A 25,398-nucleotide genomic window follows, 5' to 3' on the forward strand; every position below is an offset into this window, starting at 1 on the left:
TTACTCTCCAAAGTCCTAGCTAGAAGGATGGAGAATCTTAACATCATTATTCAGAAGTGAAATTGGTCTGTATGATGCACATTGTAATCACAAGTGATTAATGCTTGGCGAAAAGTTTAAGGTAGAATTTGATTGTCTCTAGCTTCTGTAAATGTTGCTAATAAGAGGGGAGCTAGCTGAGTGGAGAATGTCTTATAAAATTTGACAGGGTAGCCATCAGGGCCTGCTGTTACTTTATAGAATCTAGTAATTCTGATAGCGCCAAAGGTTTATCCAATTCCTCTGCACTAAGAGTATCTATTTGTGGTATCTGTAATGCATCCAGAAATGCATTAGATTGTGTGTTGTCTTCTTTAAACTCAGTAGAATATAAGGGTTTATAGTAGTCTCTAAATGTGTGCTTTATATTTTTATGGTCAATGATTTTGCCTCTGTTCGTGTTGGTGATTGCTGGGATGGTATTACAAACTTCTTACTTGTGGATTTGAGCTAAGAGCTTATTAGCTTTCTCTCCGTGTTCAGAGTAATGATGTCTTGATTTAAAAATGAGTTGTTCAGTTTCTTTAGTTGTTAAGAGGTTGAGCTCTGAATGTAGAGCCTGCCTTTTCCTATGAAGAGCCTCACTTGAACACCTGGCATGTTCTTGATCTATTCTAATAATTTCGCTGGTTAGCTCTGATACCTTCTTGGTTTCTAATTTATTTCTGTGGGAAAGATATGAAATAATCTGTCCTCTTAAGAAGGCCTTCAGAGTTTCCCAGAGTATTCCTGCAGAGACCTCTGAGGATGCATTTATCTCTAGAAAGAAACTGATTTGTTTTGATATAAATTCTGTACAGTTCTTGTCTGCTAATAGAAGTGGGTTAAGACGCCATTTGCGAGATGAGTATGTGGGGCATAATGATTTTAGCTCCAAGATTAGAGGGGCATGGTCGGAAATAACAATAGCGTCTTACTTGCAAGATTTAATCGTAGGCAAGAAATTATTATCTATAAAGAAATAATCAATTCTTGAGTAACAATGATGCACTGGTGAGTAGAAGGAATATGTTCTTGAGTTTGGGTTTAGAAACCTCCAGGATGTCTGATAAGTTGTGGTCAGTTGTGTAATTGTCTTTGCAGTGTTGGATGTCATCACCCCTGTGACAGGAGACCTATCTAAGAGTGGATTTAAAACACAATTAAAGTCCCCCAGCCATTATAATTTTATGAGTATTCACATTGGGAATGGATGCAAATACATTTTGCATGTATTCACATTGGGAATGGATGCAAATACATTTTGCATGAATTCCCTATCATTGACAATGGGTGCATAAACATTTATCAAGATCACTTTACAGTTAAATAAATTGCCCATGACAATCACACATCTCCCTTCAGGATCAGATACTACATCTGATACCACAAATGGAACTGTTCTATGTATGAGAATTCCCACCCCTCTAGTTTACTTTGTAAAACTGGAATGGAGCATTTGGCCAGTCCAGTCTTTTTGTAGCTGGAACTGATCCTTGCTTAGTAAGTGGGTCTCCTGTAAAAATACTATTTTAGTGTATAGACCTGTTAAGTGAGAGAATACTTTTTCTCTTTAATCCATGATTGAGGCCTTTAACATTCCAGCTCACAAAGTTAACTGTCCCATCATGGAGACATTGATTCTGAATTTTTGATGTCATTTTGTAGTTTTAACTGGAAGTGAGACAGCTGTAACCTTAATTTCCAATTTTCCCACTAGTTATTGCCATGCAGCCTATTGTTATGTTGGTAATTATAAGGATTAAAAGGATAGATTAGATATAGCTTGCTCTCTTTCCCCCACCCCACCCCCATTTTGCCTCCCCACGTGAGGCTGGAGCCCACTTCACAAAGTCCCAGTCCTCTGACATACCTAGAGACAGAGCACATCCAAAACAAAACAAGCCCCCCAGCAGCCGCATTTGAGGATTAAGAAAGATATATCTATTGCCGATAAAGTCTAAATACTATAAGCATAAAATATATCCTTCACCAGTCTTGAAATATTAAGATAGTAAACCCAGGGAATGGTATTAAAAAGTTGTCCTGGATAAGCATAGTAAACCCTAATGCAATAATAACAATAACAGTAAACCAAGGGTATGATGTTAAACAGTCTCCTTTATAATAGTAAAAAAAAAATTAAAACTACTTTAATTTCTTCCAGACATACACGTATAATGGTAATTAAAACATAAACAGAAAGTGACCGAGACGAGAAAAGGATGTATAATTATGGTACCAGTATCATTGCAAGCAGATCAGACAGCAGGTAATATCTTCTTGCCATGCCATGACAGGATGCAACTCACGATCGTATTTAAAAAAAGTGTCGGGATCAGCTTTCTTAACTCCTTTTCTGCTTCCTCCGTAGTGGTGAAGACGTAATATTTGTCTTGAATATCCACTTTCAGTTAGGCAGCATACAAGAGGCTGTATCTGATATCAGCTTTCTATAACTGCTGTTTAATGTTGTAGAAAGCGGCACTTTAGTAGCTGTTGAGGGTGAGAAATCAGGGAAAATACAATGTGGTTATTTTCAAATATAATCTCTTGTTTCTGTCTGAGAAGTGACATTACAGTAAGGTTAAATTGTAATCTCTTGAAGCAAGCAATTATTGTCCTAGGTTTCAAGGTATTTGATCCACGCATGCGATAAGCTGCTGCAATCTCGGTATCTGATTTAAAGTCCTCTCCAATTGTATTTGATAATAGTTCAGATACGAATTTCACTGGGTTTGGACTTCCACGATTCTCAGGTAGACCTTCAATTCTAATATTATTCCTTCTGTATCCATCTTCCAGAGCAGCAAGTCTGTCTCCGAGTTTTTTGCATTCAAAATTCGCAGCTGTAGCTTTTCCATCAGTGGTAGATGCCAAATGTTCAGCTGTTTCATTTCGAGTCATGAATGTCTGCTTAACACCTTCCAGCTGATCAGCAAGTGCTCTCAGTTTGGATGCATTTTCCTGACTGTGTTCCTCAATTTTCCCCAGCATACCTTTTAAAGGCTGCATCAAAGCGATTATATATACAGTGGAACCTCGGGTCACGACCGTAATTCGTTCCAAAACTCGACCTGATTTGGTCGTGACCTGAAGCTTTCCCCCCATAGGATTGTATGTAAATAGAATTAATCCGTTCCGGACCATATGAGCTGAATGTAAAAATATATTTTTTAAAGATTTTTAAGCACAAAAATAGTTAATTATACCAAAGAATGCACAGTGTAATAGTAAACTAAATGTAAAAACATTGAATAACACTGAGAAAACCTTGAAAAGAGAAAACTAACATTGCAAGAGTTCATGCTAATAGCCTTACGAACCGATTGCTGTAAAAACTTTTTTTTAATGAGTTTTAAGCACAGGGGAAAAAAAGGAACATTTGAACAAATCCGAACTTTATTTAACTCTTTTAGGGCGGATGTCGACTTCTGTGGACAGGAGGGGTTGAAGGCGAATGTCGACAAAAGTCGACATCCAGGGATAGAGGGCGACAATCAGCTGTTAATGGCGACAAATCTCACTGTCATGTCACAGGCACTCCCTCTGTGCTTGGAGGAATGCTAGACTCGTTGACTCGGCAAATAATCCTTGCGTGTGCGTGAGTTGCGAAATGTAAACAATGGCAAGATGGCATCGACATGTGACAAGGGAGCGAAGCAAGTGCAGAAAAGAAAACACTCGGCAGACGATGTTTTGCGCATTATCGCGGAGTCGGACTCTTGATTTTTCAGAATCGGATTTTATTGGCAGTGATCAGGAGATTGAGCAAGAAAGTGAGAAGCTGGCATCAGCTGATCAGACACCAGCCAATGCCGCGGCAGCGGATCTGCTGCCAGTTGAGTGCCTTCGCGCAGCCGATGCATCTACGGCAAGGTTCGCATGGGATAAATACACAGACATTGATCCGTTGAGAGCCGATCTGGCTACCGGAGTTTCCAAGATGGCATGGCTTGCTGTTGGACACGACAGATCACCAGCTGCTGTACTTCAGTCTGCTATCTCCTGATGCTGCTTTTCAGCTACTGTCAGATGAGACAAACAGGTAGGCAGAGAATTTTTTTGAATCGCGGGCTGCGTTTGCATCGCATTCTCGTTTTTCAAAGTGGAAACCTACAATAAAAGACGAGATGAAGCGCGCTGTGGCATTACAAATAGAGATGGGACAGAACTGGTGATATAACTTCAGGGAGCATGTTTTGTCCCCTGGTGGCTTTGGACAGGTTATGCAACGTGGTGATAGGTACGTGCTGCTGCAAAGTTTTATTCACTTCTGTAATAAACAGAAGCAAATCCCATGGGGTGAGCCAGGCTATAATGCCATACATAAAGTTCATAAAGTTTCAGAAGATGAAAAGAGGTGACAATACGGTTTTCATGCAGGCAGAAAACTTGGTGGCAAGTGGCATGGCACGATGGCAAATGGGTGACTTGTCTCTCTACAGTACACACTAACAATATATGTGAGAAAATGCAGCAACAGACAATAGAAAAATAGGCACCAAAGCAACACATATTGTAAGGAGTGCAATGTGGCAATGACTGAAATTGGCTGCTTTGAGCGAGATCAGACTTTGCAGGACTTTGCTGTGTAAAATGTATGTGATATGTATGTGAAATCATAGAGTATGCAGGCTCATACAACATGCAAGACAGCAACATTTGTCAAAAGTAAATATTTTTTGTTGATTTGATATGTTAAACAATTGCTTTGTGTTCTTTATTAAAAAATGTTAGTTTTTGGAAAAAAATTCAGCCCTGGGAGAAAAGAAAAAAAAAAAATTAGCCCTAAAAGAGTTAAAAACCAACCATAAACAACCAAGAAAGTTCATACTAATAGCCTTACGAACCAATTGCTGTAAAAACTTTTTCTTAATGAGTTTTAAGCACAGGGGAAAAAAAAGGAACATTTAAACAAATCTGAACATTATTTAAAAACCAACCATAAACAACCAAGAAAGTAACATTGCAGGAGTTCACGCTAATAGCCTTACGAACCGATCGCTGTAAACACTTTTTTTTTTTTTTTAAGTTTTAAGCACAGGGAAAAAAATGAACATTTGAAAAATCCGTAATTTATACAAAAACTAACCTTGCATGAGTCGAGTTCTGGCATGAAGGAAGTGAGGAGGATCTGGGTGGAGAGATTACAGTTTTGAGGTAAAGTCTGTCTGATGGAGAACAATGTACTGTACAGGTACAGGGAGAGACTGAACACGTGCGTAAATCACCGGCATGTACGAACCGGAAGGGAAACGAAATAGAGCACAATGAGTTCACAGCGAATGCACAGGGAGAGACTGAACACGTGTGGAAATCATCGGCGTGTACGAACCGGAAGGGAAACTGGCTTGTTCGTCACCCAAGTGTGTGGTCGTGAACAGATGCAAAAGTTTGGCGAACTTTTTGGTCGTAACCCGATTTGTATGTGTTCAGAGACATTCATGACCCGAGGTTCCACTCTACGTTTTTTCCAAGTCTTTATTATCCTGCCACAGCTCCTGCATCTCCAGCTGCAGCTTCTCGTTTGTCTTCTCGCTTTCTTTCTTTGTCTTTCTTGAGCTCATTTATGGCCGTGGCCATTGTTGCAATCATTACCTTCAGTTCAGACAGATCGTTTCGGCTTTCGTGCTCCGTGGGTGAAGTGGCAATCCCGGTTTTGCGAGGAGTAGATGAAAGCGCGGACTGCAAGGCCATTTCCAGTTTCAAACGATCTTCTGGAATTGGCGAGCTATCGTGACCTGCATCACTTGCACATTCACCCCCATTTTCACTCTTGACAGGAGACGATGCAGCAAAGCAGGGTCCTGGGGAGTCTGTGCTTTCGCCTGTCTGTTCCAGGTCAGTCTCTGAAAGGCTGTACCTTGTACTTGAACTTAATGCCTGTCTAGACTTGAATGTAGCTTTAGATTTCTTTTCCGTTTCTTTCTGATCCCCTTTCTTGTTGCTCGTGTTTATATGCTGTAGTAGAATCTCCTCGGGTTGGGTAAATACAGGATACCTCAGGATAATAAGAAATAAGAGAAAAAATAAAGCCGCTGCTAACGGAGCTCCGCTTTAGACGTCTATCTCCCGTAACGAATGAGACCAAAGACAACATGCCTATTTCAGACCTCTCCTTCATATCAAAGTTGTTGGAAAGGGGGTTGCCACACAACTTAAGACCTTTCTTTTTAGACTTAATCTTTATTAACCTTTTCATACTGGTTTACGCATGCTTCACAATACAGACACTGTCCATCTGAGAGTCATAATAAATTACCTCCTTCTGTTTGCTGATACCTGTGAGGTCAACCTACTCCTCCAACTTGATCTTAGTGATACTGCTTCTCTCTGATCTCTCATCAGTTGGCACAACATTTTCCTGGTTTACATTTTACATAACTGATAGACAGTGCTTCATCTCACTTGGAAAATGCAAATCCTGTCTTTTCAGTGTTACTTAAAATGTATCCTAGGGATCAGCTCTTGGTACCTTACATTTTTTAATATACTGTATGTTCTGCCTCTTGGCCAAATCATTCCATGCCATAGTGTCAGTTTTCACCGTTCTGCTGATGGCATTCAGATTTATTTTTGCACCAGAGTTAATACTGCATGCTTAACCATTGCTATAATTGAAGACATCTCTAATTTAAGCATATGGTTAAATGCCAGTTTCTCAAATTAATACTAATTAAACTGAAGTTTTCTTATTTGCCTGAAAAGTCTATGGTTTTCAAGATATCAAAACTTTACTCTCTCTTAGCATTACTTAATTTTAGTTTTTCAGTCTCTACAAAATTGCTTGGCTTCACCCTTTGCTAAAGAAGAAAGACATTTGTAGCACAGGGTCATGCTTTCATTACTTCCTGACTTGTATGGGATAAGAACGAGTATTCTGGCCAGGGAGGAGCACAGGTTATTACCTGGATCGGAGGCCCAAGAGGAATATTACTGTATATGGATATGGGAGTTTATTTTATGCCCAGCTGGCATAAAATAAAGGGATGAAACGGCGGAAGCCAGAACAAGGGAGTGGTTCCATCCCCCATGCACTAGTTGGCAGTGGTCCTGATATGAGAACCCATTGTGGACACCTGCAGGGGTTCTAGGGAAATGGAGTCCAGAAGTGCAGCCCTATAGTAGTCCTTTGGGATCAAAAGAGGGCACTGTCAGGGGAGGACTACTGTACTTTGTCTGTGGACTGGAAGTGCTTCCTAGAGAATATAGAATGACACCGGAAGCATTTCTGGGTTCGGCATAAAAGGAAGCCTCTTGCCTCATATAGATGAGTCAGAGTCAGGAGGCAACGGACAAAACTCAGAGGTGGTGGAGAAGTATGAAGACATTTGTGCTTTGTTGTGTATTTTCTTTGTGTTTGAACCACTGGTCAAAGAGGAAATTTGGAAAAGTGCTGAGAAGAGGAATAAAACCCCTTTATTTTATTCTACTAAAGTGTGGTATTTTGCTGTGTCCGTGGTTTGATAATCCCTGGCGCTCCCTTGTGGTTACACTTGATTAGGGGAATTCCCTATTCACTGGTCTCCCAGCTAATACACTCAATACACTACAGTGTATTTGAAACACAGAAGTAGTTCTTATTATGCACAGCGCACAGTATACCTGTTCTTTAAAATTAACTAGGGGGCTTTGCTCGCCCACCCCTGGGTTTGGTTTACCAGATATACAATTTAAAGAGAGAGTTATTTTCATGGGAATTGTTATTAATTATTTTCACTTTTAACTTAAAACTTAAAATTTTTGTTGAAACAATACTTGTCCTTTATTTCCGTCCCTGGGTGAGGTTAAATCTCTTTCTCACAGGACGTATAACGTTGCTCACGTTGTGAAGGGGGGTGGCTGAACTCATGCTAAGGAGAAGCGGTTGGATCATCTGCTGGCTTGTTGCTGCAGCTGCTGGCGCACTGCGTGTTCTGCTTGTCGCGCTGCATGTCTATCATTTTAAAAGCCTGTACAGCAGCTGTCCTTTTGCCACTCTGCGTCTCTGCCACACACGGGGGGTGAGGGGTTGTTGAGGTGGGAAGGGGGTATTTACTGAACGCACGCTAAGGAAAAGTGGTTGGATCATCTGCTGGCTTGCTGCTGCTGCTGGCAAGCTGCATGATCTGCTTGTCGCTTGTTGTTGTTTTAAGAGTTGGGAGCACATGAAGTGTGTCTGCCAAAAGCATTCCAACAACTGCTAGGTTAGATGTCTGTGAACTTGTTTTAAATGTTGTCTCACTGCCTTGTCTCGCGTGACGTTAAAAGTGTTTCTCGCAGGACATCAAATTGTTTTCCGAGAAGATCACATCTTGTCTCCCTAGTCTCCCTCTCAAGATTTTTTTTTTATAATAGAGAGATGTTAACAGTTGAGAGTTATTTGGCTTGTTATGGCCGAGGTGATGGTCGATAATATTGTCCATTGCCGATTGGCTGTCCACATTGACAATGTAAATAAAAATTGTTGATTGGTTCCAAACATTTGCAGAAATTTTATGAAAGCACCAAACTGCAGCCGGCACCTGTCCATTTAGAAGCAGAGTGATGAATTGTTACTGGATACTTTAATAGAGGCATGTTTCATTGTAAAATAAATAGTAAATTGTGTGGCTATCTGTATATGATACTTTTTTATATTAGGTAAACATTAGCTATAGATGGTGGTAGTTGGTTTGTTAGTTGGTATAAGCACAAAGAAGTGTCCAAAGGGTGGGATGGAGAATAAAGGCAGTGAAAAAATTTGTAAAAATATGTCATTTTCTTAGCTAAGAAACTTTAATATCACTGTGGGATTCAGGTCTCTAAATTCACTTGCATTTTGTTTCTTGTTAAGCACCATTTTGAAAATTGTACTGTGGTCAAAGACTAATAATGTAATACAAGAAAATAAAATGTAGAAGAATTCTTAATGCAGTAAAAGTATACAAGTCAGTGTTTCTGTTGCAAATTAGGTATTCCCATATGAGTTTTGTCAGATCCATAATAAAAAGCTTTGTGCCTAGTGGTCATGGAACAAGGAAAGGTTGGTCAGAGAACAGGTTGTGGAAAAATTGCAGGACTAAATAGTTGTAGGTTATTAAAACCCATTTTCAGCTGTTTAAAATAACTAATCTGAATGCTGACATCCTTTTTGAGGTTCTAATAAAGCTAAGAATTAAATACACTGACTAATGGTGCAGTGGCACAGTTGGGAAATTTTGCATAAATGCTCTTTGGTGAAAAAAACAGTTCTGCCTGAATGAGATGAGTTGTGATATAATTTTGTTCTTGAACAAATAATACATAAAAGAAACACTGATACTTCAAATATAAGATTATCATTGATTTTATTTTTTTTAATTATCTGAACAGATACAATGCAAGCTCATATTTTTATACTACTTAAACATGTGCATTATGTGATACTTTTTAACTATATGGATACACTGCACAGATATTAAAGTTTAACTTTGTAATTCTACACTGGTTTGTTTAATTGTTGCTTAGTTCACACATATGCCAGTTCTCTTCTGCACTGGTGGAACTGGTTCTGCTACTCAAGAGTGAAAAGTAGGGCCTGGCTGCAAACAAGAGGCCTTTGTTTTTAAGCTTGCTGTCTAATGTGTGCTGTCAGCAGCTTGCTGTGTTTATTGATGTTATGAAACTGTCAGCAAGATTCTGTTTTAATTTAAAAATGAAAAAGTTTAAGAATCCTTAGTAATAGACTGAAACTGTATGTAATATAGTGATTTTTGCAAAAAATACTATTTACCCTATTGTGGACATAATTATTGGCATTTGCATATTTTTTACTTGACTTGATGGATGTGGATCTTTCTTTTTAAATTGCCTGAGCATTTTACCTTAAGACATTTTAGTTTTGTTTGATATTTTTAGTGGTGTAATTTCTAAAACATAGAAGTCACTGAGCAAACAGTAATAATACATGCTTTTGTTTTCTTGGCTTACTTTTGAGGATGTTAGTCCGTTCTTTTATGTCGTAAGAATTTATTATTAAAGTACTCCTAACATAGTAAATGCTATTTTTCCTTTGAATTTTTAATGTGTGTCACCACCCACCTTTTTCAGCTGTGTTTAGTTAAATTATGATTAAACAAACCCTGTATGTTTCCTTTTGTGCAATTTAATTAAGATTCATCTGAAATGTAGAATTAATGTTAGAAATTAGAGATGTTTCTATGTTTTCATCAGTGGTTTTATTGATTAGTTTCTCAAAGATGTCATCTTATGCCTGTAGTGTGATTGCTATTGCTCTAGAAGCTGTTTAGTCACAATGGAATATCTATTAAAAGAATAGCTAATACAGTAATCCCTCCTCCATCGCGGGGGTTGCGTTCCAGAGCCACCCGCGAAATAGGAAAATCCGCGAAGTAGAAACCATATGTTTATATGGTTATTTTTAGAATGTCATGCTTGGGTCACAGATTTGCGCAGAAACACAGGAGGTTGTAGAGAGACAGGAACGTTATTCAAACACTGCAAACAAACATTTGTCTCTTTTTCAAAAGTTTAAACTGTGCTCCATAACAAGACAGAGATGACAGTTCAGTCTCACGATTAAAAGAATGCAAACATATCTTCCTTTTCAAAGGAGTGCAAAGCAAGCAGTCAAAAAAAAAAATCAATAGGGCTTTTTGGCTTTTAGTATGCGAAGCACCGCCGGTACAAAGCTGTTGAAGGCGGCAGCTCACACCCCCTCTGTCAGGAGCAGGAAGAGAGAGAGAGAGAGAGACACAGAAAAACAAAGTCAAAAATCAATACGTGCCCTTTGAGCTTTTAAGTATGCGAAGCTCCGTGCAGCATGTCCTTCAGGAAGCAGCTGCACACAGCCCCCCTGCTCACACCCCCCTACGTCAGCGCAAGAGAGAGAGAGAGAGAGAGAAAGTAAGTTGGGTAGCTTCTCAGCCATCTGCCAATAGCGTCCCTTGTATGAAATCAACTGGGCAAACCAACTGAGGAAGCATGTACCAGAAATTAAAAGACCCATTGTCCGCAGAAACCCGCGAAGCAGCGAAAAATCCGCGATATATATTTAAATATGCTTACATATAAAATCCGCGATGGAGTGAAGCCGCGAAAGGCGAAGCGCGATATAGCGAGGGATCACTGTATACCAATTTTTATCTGCCAGGGCCTGAGCTAAATCTTATATACAGTAAAACACATGTTTGTTGGAGATACATATAATTCTGTTTTGGCATACTGTATGTCATGGTTACCTAGTGCATTTCTGGTTTTAGAAAGTCATGAGTAGTTTCAAATATATATAGCCAGATGTTTTCTGCTTATCTTATTCCAGTGCTCGGAGCTTCTTGGTTAAACATAGACACATTACTGTTAGTTGAATTTATTTCCTTGAATTGTGTCTTTATTACAAAGGTGCATGCACCATTTTTTGTGCTGAAAATGTTTTCAATCATCAGTACCAGGATATTTCGACTTCTTATAGTTGGTCCTATATGAATCATTTTGGGTGCACAATTGCACTCACTTCTTCCCCGAGCCATCCACACTGTTTTTTTACCCCAATGCATCCATACTCTTAAGATGAGAAATTTTTGGCTAATGAAAAGTTATGCACAGTACTGATTTTTCAGTTCTTCTCAGAACTGCTTCTGCTTCCATCCAGTCTCACTTGCTCTCTTCCACACTTGCCAAGGGTTCCATTCCACTTCTGGCTGCATTCCCTTTTAGACACCTGAATTTAAGTGGAATCATAAAACACCACAATCATTAAGGCAAAAAAAAAAAAACTACAGAGATAAACAGACTTACTCTTTTTTTTTGTTGTTGTTTTCAAGATTCAGTCAGAGTTGATCTGTTGATATTGTTTTCAAATAATAATTTATAGGTTAAATACATAAAGGGCGACCAGGTGTCCTTTTTGCTGACAATCTTCTCTTTGAGACTTAAAACAGTGGCCCAAGCTGACATTTACTTAAATTAAAAAATTGGCTGGAATTTTTTCCTTTATCATTACTTCTTTGAAAACAATATCTGGTCATGCTAAAATATAGATAGATATACCTACTTTGTTGTGCATGCTGTTTAAGCCCATGTCAAATTAGATGACTTTTTCGGTGATTTTCAGTCACACCCTCCATAGTGCTGGACGGTATGACCAAAATTCTATATCACAGTATTTTTCAAAATTATACCAGTTTCACGATATTGGACGGTATTTTTTTCCCCATGCATGAGTGGATGTTAACCACGTTTTCCACTGTAATTACTGGCTAAGAATAACCTATACCACTGTCATGAGAATTGTACAGTGTACAAAAACACATTTTAACATGCACACAAGTATTAATACAGGTTTGCATGGCCCCATAAAGTGATAATTTTCAAGGGGGTGGCACTAATGAAGAGAATGAATCACATTGCATGACACATGCAGTCAAAATATAGAGCCTTTTTATTGAACAAAGTTTGCAAACAACGTAAACTAAAAGTTTGACAACATTTTCAACCATCCAAAGAGGCATTTAGACTTAGTAAAATGTCCAGAGGTGCTTGTCAAAAGTTGTATTGCACTGAACATGTCTTAGACAAAGAATAGTAAATATTTTTTGTAAACCAACTACACTTTGTTAATGTTAACAATCTCTGTCCACTGATATGTTAAAGTGACTTTTTAAACAACTTTACCATCACTAAACTGCATAATATTTAAACTAATAAATAATAACAATAAAATGAATAATAATGCAACTTCCAGTAATAATACTATTACTTCCAAGACTTCAAGCCCAGGTGCATTACACAGTATTCACCAAAATAAAATAAAATAAGTGCAACTTGGTGATGACATCTTTACCAACTGAACCTTCATTAAGGCAAACTGCATTAATATGGACCTTGCTTCAAGCTAAGCTATATACATAAATAAGAAAACTGCAACTTGCATTTATAGTGCTATTTGTGGTATAGGGCCACGGTGAAGAAAAAAAAATACGGACACAGTGAAGAAAAAATAAAACTATATGTTGTGAATAAAGTCGACATGTTGACTTTATTCTCGACATTTCCACTTTAATCTTGCCATTTATGTCGAGATTAAAGTCGACATTTCCACTTTATTCTCATAGTTTATTTTGTCATTAAAGTAGAATGTCGTAAAACTAAACTTCATCCTAAAATCAATGTTTAATTTACTTGATTTTCCCAAACCCTGTCAATTCAATGGATGTTCTTCTGAGCAGGTTTCTTTATTGCATGCGTGCTGTCTCTGTCTGACGTACCAACCCCCCAGTTCCTATCTTTCCTTTTTCTTTCTCCACATAACCAATCACCATATGATAAACGTCTTTGTGAAATTAAAACTAGTTATAAACTTAGACAACGGAGTGTTCAGAACTTTAAAAAAATCTTCGTTCTACATGTTTAATTATGCCATCCATTCAGGGTTGCACCCATCCCAGCAAGCATTGTGTGCGAAGCAGTAGCAAATCCTGATCAGGAAGCCAGCACATCGCAGGGTGAATACGAGCAATACATTCACTAGCAGGGTCAATATAGCATAACAAAACCCCACATCCTACATGACTTGAGTACTTAAGAACTGAAGCATGCTGAGTAAACCCACCAGAAAAACATGCAAATTCAAGGCAGGGAACACCCTGGACACAGCAGTGCACCCTCCACGCCACCGTGCCCCCACATGATTAATATATGCTTTAATGCATTTCATCATGAAAAGGATATCAAGTATTTATCATTATTTACCATTCTAAATGTTCAGGGAGTAGGAATATCATGTAGTTAATGTATTCTGTGTGGTGATCACTGCCTGCGCCTTCTCTTAGTGCAAGAGGAAGTCAGTTTAAGAAGCATGTGGCGATTAACATGGGTCGGGGAACACTTAACACCAAGCATTTAATGTGCTATATAACTTATGATGGGGTTTGAGAAAATCTAGTAAATTAAATATTCATTGTAAGATGTTTAGTTTACGATGTTCTACCTTAATGACAAATTAAGAGAGTAAAGTCAACATATCGACTTTAATCTCGACATAATTGTCGAGATTAAAATGGAAATGTCGAGAATAAATTCAACATGTCGTCACGCTATTACACAGTACCCAGGTACATTACACAGTATTGAGAAAAAAAAAAAAAAGTAAAACAAGTACAACTTGGCTTGCAGTATTATCCAGTAGTATAGAAACAGTATTCACACATTTGAACATAATTGTCCGCAACCAACCTTTTAAAACCAAAGTATCTCCAGTCAACAGACACGGCTCCATTTTTTGGCAAAAGTTCTTCTGTGTCATCATTTTTATCATCTGCTATAGCTTCAGTTTCAGAATATTCTCTGTCTATTTTCACTGTTCAATACCTTCACTAACGCATGTACTCCATTGTATGCGTGTTTAGCGGTGCAGCAGTGAAAAAGGTCCCCCCTTAAACAGTTTCCTGTTGTGCCACGTTCCGAACGTTGTTTAGGTTATTTAAACCGGTATACTGTCCAGCACTAACCCTCCATTTCCATAATCTTAGCTAATCAGAAGCTGTTGGTGGCGTGTTCCTGTGAAGACAATCATGGCATACCTAATGACTGGGACCAACTAGTCTGTGATTGGCTATGATAAAATCAAACATGTTTGATTTTCTGGATAGGCAGAGGGGTGGGCTGTATTTGCAGGAGAGATGACATCCAATGAATGCTCACCTGGAAGTACAATGCATAGAATGTAGCAACGTGGAATAAGGAACATGCGTGTTTTGCCTCTCACTATAGAAGAGAAGCTTGTCTTTTTGATATTTCGTGTGTCATGTACTGAAACTGAAATGGAAAATGAAAAAAAAGTGCTAAGACTGCAGCTGAACGCACCACAGCTATTAAACAGTACGGCACTGAGGTCTAATAAATCTCAATTTCTGCAGAGCCACATAGGTGATGGGGCCAGAATTTGGCGCCAACAGGATGAATCCATGCCATTTACAGTTAGGTCCATAAATATTTGGACAGAGACAACATTTTTCTAATTTTGGTTCTGTACATTACCACAATGAATTTTAAATGACACAACTCAGATGCAGATGAAGTGCAGACTTTCAGCTTTAATTCAGTGGGGTGAACAAAACGATTGCATAAAAATGTGAGGCAACTAAAGCATTTTTTTAACACAATCCCTTCATTTCAAGGGCTAAAAAGTAATTGGACAATTGACTCAAAGGCTATTTCATGGGCAGGTGTGGGCAAGTTCGTCGTTCTGTCATTTTCAATTAAGCAGATAAAAAGGCCTGGAGTTGATTTGAGGTGTGGTGCTTGCATGTGGAAGATTTTGCTGTGAACAGACAACATGCAGTCAAAGGAGCTCTCCATGCAGGTGAAAGAAGCCATCCTTATGCTGGGAAAACAGAAAAAAACCACCTGAGATATTGCTACAATATTACGAGTGGCACAATCTACAGTTTGGTACATCCAGAGAAAGAAAGCAAGCACTGGTGAACTCAGCAACGCAAAAAGACCTGGACGTCCACAGAAGACAACAGTGGTGGATGATCGCAGAATCATTTCCATGGTGAAGAGAAACCCCTTCACAACAGCCAACCAAGTGAACAACACTCTCCAGGGGGTAGGCATATCGATATCCAAGTCTACCATAAAGTGAAGACTGCATGAAAGTAAATACAGAGGGTGCACTGCAAGGTGCAAGCCACTCATAAGCCTCAAGAATAGAAAGGCTAGATTGGACTTTGCTAAAGAACATCTAAAAAAAAGCCAGCACAGTTCTGGAAAAACATTCTTTGGACAGATGAAACCAAGATCAACCTCTACCAGCATGATGGCAAGGAAAAAGTATGGAGAAGGTGTGGAACAGCTCATTATCCAAAGCATACCTCATCATCTGTAAAACACGGTGGAGGCAGTGTAATGGCTTGGGCGTGCATGGCTGCCAGTGGCACTGGGACACTAGTGTTTATTGATGATGTGACACAGGACAGAAGCAGCCGAATGAATTCTGAGGTGTTCAGAGACATACTGTCTGCTCAATTCCATCTAAATGCAGTCAAATTGATTGGGTGGCGTTTCATGATACAGATGGGCAATGACCCAAAACATACAGCCAAAGCAACCCAGGAGTTTATTAAAGCAAAGAAGTGGAAAATTCTTGAATGGCCAAGTCAGTCACCTGATCTTAACCCAATTGAGCATGCATTTCACTTGTTGAAGACTAAACTTTGGACAGAAAGGCCCACAAACAAACAGCAACTGAAAGCCGCTGCAGTAAAGGCCTGGCAGAGCATTAAAAAGGAGGAAACCCAGCATCTGGTGATGTCCATGAGTTCAAGATTTCAGGCTTTCATTGCCAGCAAAGGGTTTTCAACCAAGTATTAGAAATGAACATTTTATTTCCAGTTATTTAATTTGTCCAATTACTTTTGAGCCCCTAAAATGAAGGGATTGTGTTAAAAAAATGCTTTAGTTGCCTCACATTTTTATGCAATCATTTTGTTCACCCCACTGAATTAAAGCTGAAAGTCTGCACTTCAACTGCATCTGAGTTGTTTCATTTAAAATTCATTGTTGTAATGTACAGAACCAAAATTAGAAAAAAGTTGTCTCTGTCCAAATATTTATGTACCTAACTGTACATGCTTTGTGTCAGTAGTTCAGGCTAGTGGTGGTGGTGGTGGTGAAGTAATTGTCTACGGAATGATTCCTTAGAACATTTTGAGCCAGTTAATACCAATCAGTCTTTGCATGAATGCCGTAGCCAATTTTGAGTATTGTTGCTGACTATTTGCAGCTCCTCATGGCCACAATTTACCCATCTTCTAATGGCTTTCTTTCAACATGATATTGTACCATGTCACAAAGTAACAGTCGTCTCAAACTGGTTTCAAGAACATGTCAGTGGCTTCACTGTTCTTCATTGGCCTTCCCAATCTTTGTATTTGCATTCAATAAGACATCTTAGGGATGAGGGGAAGGGGATACTTGAAGTATGAATGTGCAGCTGACAAATCTGCGGAAATTGCTATATCCAGACTTGTCAGCCTTGACCAGGAAACTCTCACAGGAAACTTGTGGAATCCATGCAATGAAAAATGGATGCTGTTTTGAATTTGCTCAGTGAGTGTGTGCTGTTCAGGTGAAGTTGGAGTGGAAGATGGGCATCTTTGGCAGAAATTAACAAAGCCGTTTTACTGAGTTCATTTCTATTTTGTCATTTAATTAAAATAAACGCTTCTTATCTGAGTATGAACAGTGAATAAGTGTGTGGTAAGTACAGAATCTCAGATTTTAAATTAGAAAAAAAAACAACAACAAATAAAGAAGATTTTAAATTTTCTGTTTAGTAAACAATATGGTTATTCTATTAAGCACCAAATTCATGTTTTACTTGTAAATTATGTTAGACCAATTTAATTTTTTGGTACATCATTCATACTTTTAATTGATAACGTTGTTTGGCTTTGTTTAATTTTGTGTCCTACATAGTTCTGAGAAATTAATAAATATTTGTATTCATTACCACAGCTTTAAATAAGTGATTCTTTGATTATTTTTTTTAACTTGCCCTTTTCTGTCAAGTTTATTCCCTAATAGTATCTAAATGATAATTAACAATGAGCAGTTGTAGACACATGGTGAAGAGAAGCAATTACTTCACTGTCATTTTCACTTATCTATTTATTAAGACGTGTTTCTTAAAATTGAGTAGAGAAACGAATATGGCATTGAAGTAATTGCTCCCATTTTTACATTCAGTGTTAACAGCATTTGGATACAATTAACAGACCAAACTGTTCAGAGATGTATGAGGTAAGAAGAAAATGGTAAAGGAAACTTAATCAGTCAAAGTTTGGGGAAAAAATATCTATTTTCAGGAGTACTTATTGTAATAAAACAATAGACAGCTTACTAAACAATTAGATCAATAAAAATAAATAAAAATAAGAATAATACATTAATTGTAAAATTGGTTGGAAGAAAACCTGCAGCCACAGGGGTCACCCAGGTGTGAACTTAAGAACCACTGATCTTGAGCTAAAGTAAACATAGTCTAAAATCAAAATATTTGTTGAAGCATGATTTTAATATGAATGACCAAAAAAGTTTCACCTTGTTGTCAGCAAAGCAGCTTTCTGAGGAAAAAATGTTTAATCAATTTAAAAGTATGCTTAACAGATTAAGTTTAATGTAGCATTTATCTGTTACCTTATATTGTGTGTAATGAAAAGTCAAGCAAAATTACACCTTTTACTGGCTAACTAAAAAGATTACAACATGCAAGCATTCGAGGCAACTCACAGCTGAAGAAGGGGTCTGAGTTCCCTTGAAAGCTTGCATATTCTAATCTTTTTAGTTAGCCAATAAAAGGTGTCATTTTGCTTGACCTCTCATTACATCCATAATGGCTAATACAGTACAACACCCTAGTATTACATTATATTGTGAGTAATTAATTTAAAAAAGTATTGACTTTCCTGCTTATTTACACGACTAATTTAAGCAACTTTCTAAAGTCCATTCTGACATGTTTGATTGTGACTTGTGCAAAATTCAGTTTGTTTACTTTGTTAATCTTGAAAGTCTTTTTTCAGATAGTATTGCTGAATGTTTGTTTTGTTTTTCGCCTTTCATTTTTTCTCATTTGAATTATTTTGAGAAAATTAAATTGGACAAAAGGCATATCCATCCATCCATCTTCTTAACCCACTTATGTTGAGCAGAGTTACAGTGAAACTGGACCCTATTCCAGCAGGCATTAGGCATAAAGCAGGCACAATCGCTGGACTGGGTGCAACCCCAGCACAGAGTGAATATATACACGTGTCAATTTAGCATCACTAATCTACCTAACCTGCATTTGTGGACTGGGGGTGGAAACAAGGACACCCTGTGTAAACCAATTGAAAATTCCAAACAGAAGGCACCCAGGACTTGAGCTCTGGTCTTGTTATTATGAGGTAGCAGGTCAACCACTGTTTCATCACAAAAGTCATATTTTGGTTGAATCCATATCTGATATAGTTCCTTTGATGCTTTTATTTTCAAGCTGGTTTTTAGTGAATGCAGATTAATTGTGTTATATGAACCATTTACAAAATTAGCTAAAGCCCTCAAAATCATGTAATGTAAAACGTATTGAAACATACAATTTAGTTATTTTGGTTGATGTTTCATATCATGTACTGACTGATATTTGTTAATTTTGGCTATTATTAAAAGTGTGAAATTCTTACTATTTATTAGTTTACTCTCTCTCATTTTAATGACCATTTCCTGTGTTCACCTGTGTTGGCTTTTACTATGTAAGCTTTAAAATAATTTTTTGACAGGTGGTTGATTTATGCATCCATCCATAGATTCACTCATTTTATAAATGAGCTTAGTCCAGTGTGATGTAGCTGTTTGGTTGAAGGCTTTCCCAGACACTTCTGATGGAGTCAGAGACAGGATTTTGATTCATCACAAGGCACATGCACTCACACTGCTACACTTGCTCACACAGGACTAATTTTGAATTGACAAATCTACTTTCTAGGTAGATTTTGCTGATATGGGAGGAAAACAGAGTATCTGGAAAAAAATCACCGCAATTCTTTTATTTTAAATGTTTAATCTTTAATTTCATGTTTTACACAGTGGCTGCTCAGCAAGGTTCTTAATGAACTGAAGTAGTTCATGGTTTATCATTCTGTATCAGTTAAACAAGCCCTTATTGACCTCTGCCTTCTGCTGTACAGCTTGTAAAGCATTTTTGTTGAGGGAGAATTAGGGAAAATATTTGGGAATATAAAAATTTGGCAAATGAGCATACATTGTCCCAATTGAATATTTTAAAAAGTAAATACCATATAACTTAGAAAACAAGCTGTTTTTTCTCAGAGGTTCACATTTTTAAGGAATTTAGCAAGATTTTCTAGACTAGTGAATTAACTCTGTTTTGAAGCATACGTGGCAGTTATCTGTCTGGATACTTTCGTCATGCACTCCTTCCATATTCCAAAGATATTTGTTTTACACCATATTCACATTTGTTTGGTATCAATGAGAAGAGGTGTGTATGTACATGTAAATGTGGTTCCAGCTTTGTAAATGAAGTTGCTACAATAGGATCCCCCTTTTGAGTTTAAAGTAATGGATTGTTAGACTTTATATGTAGTTATTAATGAAAGTTTGTGTTTTTATTATTTTTTTAATTCAGAATATTTTCTTTTTCTGTTCAGGATCAACCTACAGTGTCTTATCCACGATGCCTTCAGATTCAGAAAGTAGTAGTTCCCTTAGCAGCATAGGTGAGTTTTTATGTTTATTAATAACTTGTTGTGCTACCCGGCTTTGGCTGGGAATTTTTCCAAGTCAGTGGGCCTCAGTTATAGTGCTATTGGTTAAACAGATACAGTGGTGTGAAAAACTATTTGCCCCCTTCCTGATTTCTTATTCTTTTGCATGTTTGTCACACAAAATGTTTCTGATCATCAAACACATTTAACCTTTAGTCAAATATAACACAAGTAAACACAAAATGCAGTTTGTAAATGGTGGTTTTTATTATTTAGGGAGAAAAAAAAAATCCAAACCTACATGGCCCTGTGTGAAAAAGTAATTGCCCCCTGAACCTAATAACTGGTTGGGCCACCCTTAGCAGCAATAACTGCAATCAAGCGTTTGCGATAACTTGCAATGAGTCTTATACAGCGCTCTGGAGGAATTTTGGCCCACTCATCTTTGCAAAATTGTTGTAATTCAGCTTTATTTGAGGGTTTTCTAGCATGAACCGCCTTTTTAAGGTCATGCCATAGCATCTCAATTGTATTCAGGTCAGGACTTTGACTAGGCCACTCCAAAGTCTTCATTTTGTTTTTCTTCAGCCATTCAGAGGTGGATTTGCTGGTGTGTTTTGGGTCATTGTCCTGTTGCAGCACCCAAGATCGCTTCAGCTTGAGTTGACGAACAGATGGCCGGACATTCTCCTTCAGGATTTTTTGGTAGACAGTAGAATTCATGGTTCCATCTATCACAGCAAGCCTTCCAGGTCCTGAAGCAGCAAAACAACCCCAGACCATCACACTACCACCACCATATTTTACTGTTGGTATGATGTTCTTTTTCTGAAATGCTGTGTTCCTTTTACGCCAGATGTAACGGGACATTTGCCTTCCAAAAAGTTCAACTTTTGTCTCATCAGTCCACAAGGTATTTTCCCAAAAGTCTTGGCAATCATTGAGATGTTTCTTAGCAAAATTGAGACGAGCCCTAATGTTCTTTTTGCTTAACAGTGGTTTGCGTCTTGGAAATCTGCCATGCAGGCCGTTTTTGCCCAGTCTCTTTCTTATGGTGGAGTCATGAACACTGACCTTAATTGAGGCAAGTGAGGCCTGCAGTTCTTTAGACGTTGTCCTGGGGTCTTTTGTGACTTCTCGGATGAGTCGTCTCTGCGCTCTTGGGGTAATTTTGGTCGGCCGGCCACTCCTGGGAAGGTTCACCACTGTTCCATGTTTTTGCCATTTGTGGATAATGGCTCTCACTGTGGATCGCTGGAGTCCCAAAGCTTTAGAAATGGCTTTATAACCTTTACCAGACTGATAGATCTCAATTACTTCTGTTCTCATTTGTTCCTGAATTTCTTTGGATCTTGGCATGATGTCTAGCTTTTGAGGTGCTTTTGGTCTACTTCTCTGTGTCAGGCAGCTCCTATTTAAGTGATTTCTTGATTGAAACAGGTGTGGCAGTAATCAGGCCTGGGGGTGGCTACGGATATTGAACTCAGGTGTGATACACCACAGTTAGGTTATTTTTTAACAAGGGGGCAATTACTTTTTCACACAGGGCCATGTAGGTTTGGATTTTTTTTCTCCCTAAATAATAAAAACCATCATTTAAAAACTGCATTTTGTGTTTACTTGTGTTATATTTGACTAATGGTTAAATGTGTTTGATGATCAGAAACATTTTGTGTGACAAACATGCAAAAGAATAAGAAATCAGGAAGGGGGCAAATAGTTTTTCACACCACTGTATGTCAGAAGTGCTATGTAACTAACTTAATACTTTTCTGTACCTGATATTTGTATTTATGTATGTATTTATTTATTACAAAGGATTAATATTAGTTAGCATGCTACATACAATTCTTGGAGGTGGTGTTGTGAAAGAGATGGCAGCTGAACTCCATATTAAAAAATATAACCTGTAACGGTATTGGGTAATGTTACAACGGTGATTTAAAGTTGATTCATTCAAAGCTAAAAACTGCTAAAATTATTGACTGTCCATTAGCATCATAGCCTAAAATTAGTACTACCTGAGTACTAGGGTGTTGTACCGTGTTAGCCATTATGAATGTAGGGAAAAGCCAAGCAAAATGACACCTTCTATTGGCTAACTAAAAAGATTACAATATGCAAGCTTTCGAGGCAACTCAGGCCCCTTCTTCAGGCAAGATGGGCCTGAGTTGCCTCGAAAGCTTGCATATTGTAATCTTTTTAGTTAGCCAATAAAAGGTGTCATTTTGCTTGGCTTTTCCCTACTACCTGAGTATACATTGAGCTTGAATAAATGTGAACAAAACATCAAAAGTTACTATTTACTTTTACTAGCTCAAAAGCACCATACAGTTAATTTTTATTGTAAAAGTAATAATCCTGATCCTTTTTACGATAAATAGTGGTAGTTAAATTTTTAGATGTTTCATTCATGGACACAAGTTGAGTTATGCATTCATTGTTTTCAATCTGCCACAGATTTTGCTGCCTGTTACGAGTTTTCAATAGTCTTACAATGAATATTTTGCTTTTAAGTGTAATCCATGAATATTGTACTTGGGGCTGGGTGATAAAACGATAAAGATAATTATCACAAAATAAAATTTCCTCAATAAAAATACAAGACTTGGTCAATATAAGCCAAAAGAACTCATTCCACTTATGTTTTAACAGACAACACAGAAAGCCAATGATAATGAGAATAGTGCCGCACTGAATCAATCATGTGGCTGGAGTAGAGTTACAGCCACTTCAGGTTAGGTTGACGCACACAACAATGCTGTAGGAGCAGCAGCACATGTGCTAATGCTTGGACTACAGCAGCTGTAAACACCAGTACATCAGGAGTGGGAGCAAGGTAAAAGAGAAAGTGATGACAGAAAATGTTAACAACAAAAAAAAGAGCCTTACCGAAGAATACACTCCAACGGACACAGCCCAAGGCTCAAACAGCGAGGCCATTGTTGAAACGAAGGGTCTGGGGAATTCGGTAGTGTGGAGATATTTTGGCTATTTAAAGTTGGACAAGAAGCAGTGCAAATTGTGTCAAAAGCATGTTCCCACAAAGACAACTAATGCCACTCATCTTTTGTACCATCTGAAGCAGTGCCATCCTTTAGAGCAGACACAATGCAAGACTTTACAGTCCCAGACCCAAGCAAGCACTGCACTAATGGGGATTTCTAGTTCCTTGATTTTTTTTAAGCTGACCACAATTGACGTTTGTGTCTTATTTGTGAGTTTGTTTCCCAACCATTTAGAACATTTTGAATCTATATAAAGGAAATGATACTGTATAGGGGTAGTTTTTTTTTTTGGAGATTTTATTTTGTATTGATGCCTACTTTATTTATTTAGAACTGACCAAAGAATTTACTTTGTGTTCTCCTGTAAACATGAAAGCTTTTAACATTTCAGTTTTAGAATTAATATTTTAGAATTTAGATTTTATTTTTATTTATTTGGGGTTGACCAGCAACTTTAGTGTGTTGTATAAAACGTAAAAGATTTTGACAGGTCAGAATTAAGATTTTAGTTTATTATATATACCTGTTTTATTTGTTTGAAATACAGTTGTGTAATGTTCTACAGTACATTTGTCATGTTCAACTTCAGACAGAAAATAAATATTTAAACCAAAATTAACTTTATGATATCTTCACATCTTACTTTGAAGTTAAAAAGGGGGGAAAATTCAAGTAACACTGTAAATAACTAGTTACTTAGTGGTTACCAAAATATACATATATTTAATAGAAGAAATTTCAATATTGTAATTGAAAAGAAAAAGAAAGCAAAATCAAAAAAGTGGCTGAAAAAGAAATAGAATGTACTATATAGTTACAGCAAATGTCGCATTACAAATAGACCAAGTTGAAAGCAGAATCTTCTTTGCATTACCAGGACATGATATGACTCATGTTCGTGTTTTAAATTATGTCAGGATCTCTCTTTTTAGCTCTTTTTCTGCTTCTTTACGAGAATTGAAGATGCAGAATTGGTCATCAAGAAGCACTTTCAATTTAGCAGGAAACGAGGCCATGTCTGATTTCAGCTTTGTGTAAGCGCTGTTTAATGCTGTAGAATGCAGCTGTTGAAGGGGAGAAATCTGGGAAAATACAAATGTGGTTATTTTCAGATATAATCTCTATCTGTCTGAGAATGTACATCAAATGTTCTTTAACCCCAACTTTTTTGAAACGGACAATCAAACTTATTGGTTTTGAGACATTTGATACATATATGCGGTAAGCTGCTGAGATCTCTGTGTCCAATTTGAAGTCCTCTCCAATTATTTTAGAGAATAGTTCAGCTATGAATTTCACTGGGTTTAGACTTTCATGCTTTTCAGTGAGACCTTTGATTCTGATGTTGTTCCTTCTATATCTATCTTCTAGCACAGCTAGTTTATCATTGAGCACTTTGCATTCGAATTCTACAGCAGTTGCTTTTTTGTCAGGATCGGATGTCATTTGTTCATCTTCAACAATACAAGCCATAAACGTTTGTTCAACTTCTTCAAGGTGACCATGTAGTACTCTAATCCTACTCTCAAACTTACTCATATTTTCCTGTATTTTGTCATCAATTTTTTCCCTAGAATGTCTTTAAAGCTTGCATCAAAGTTATTACTTAAAACATTCCTCCTGGTTTTTATATCCTGAAGCAGCTTGTCTATTCTTTTGTCAGTTTTGTCATTTCTCTTCTGTATTTCCTTCTTTATATCACTACCTTCACCTCAGTTTGTTTCCATCTTCTCCGCACAGAGGAAGAGTTGTGAATATGGTTTGAGTTGATGCTGTTGACTTACTGAGGGTTTTGGTAGTTCAGTAAGTGACAGTGGGGATGAAGAAGCCATGCTCAGCTCTGATAATCTGTGTGAGATCAGCGAATTCTCATTGCCCGCCTCACTCACAGTTTTGCTCCTACTTTTGCTCTTGACTGAAGCCGATGCTGCAGCATGAGGTCCTGGTAGATCTGTTCCTTCGCCTGTCTCTGTCAGGCCGTATTGTGAACTTGAGAACAGTTTAGACTTTGATGAAGCTTTAGATGCCTTTTCTTTCTCTTTCGGAACCCTTGATCTGCTGCTAGTGCTTTAAATACACTTGTATATATTTGAAATTAAATTCTCTTGGGCTGACTAAATACAAGATACCTCGGA

At 37.7% G+C, this 25,398-nt stretch overlaps 1 protein-coding gene across 3 annotated transcripts in view; it reads left to right on the forward strand.

The window, feature by feature from the left end:
- Window positions 1-25,398, forward strand: part of dlg5a (discs, large homolog 5a (Drosophila)) — a 240,053-nt gene that overhangs the window by 55,236 nt on the left and 159,419 nt on the right. For all 3 annotated transcript variants that reach the window (XM_051923726.1, XM_051923727.1, XM_028795545.2), the window contains exon 2: window positions 20,199-20,267. In XM_051923726.1, the coding sequence (XP_051779686.1) occupies window positions 20,199-20,267 (69 nt within the window). The remainder of the gene's footprint in view (window positions 1-20,198; window positions 20,268-25,398) is intronic.

The sequence above is a fragment of the Erpetoichthys calabaricus genome, chromosome 2, assembly GCF_900747795.2.
Source record: "Erpetoichthys calabaricus chromosome 2, fErpCal1.3, whole genome shotgun sequence".
In the NCBI taxonomy this organism is placed as follows: domain Eukaryota; kingdom Metazoa; phylum Chordata; class Cladistia; order Polypteriformes; family Polypteridae; genus Erpetoichthys; species Erpetoichthys calabaricus.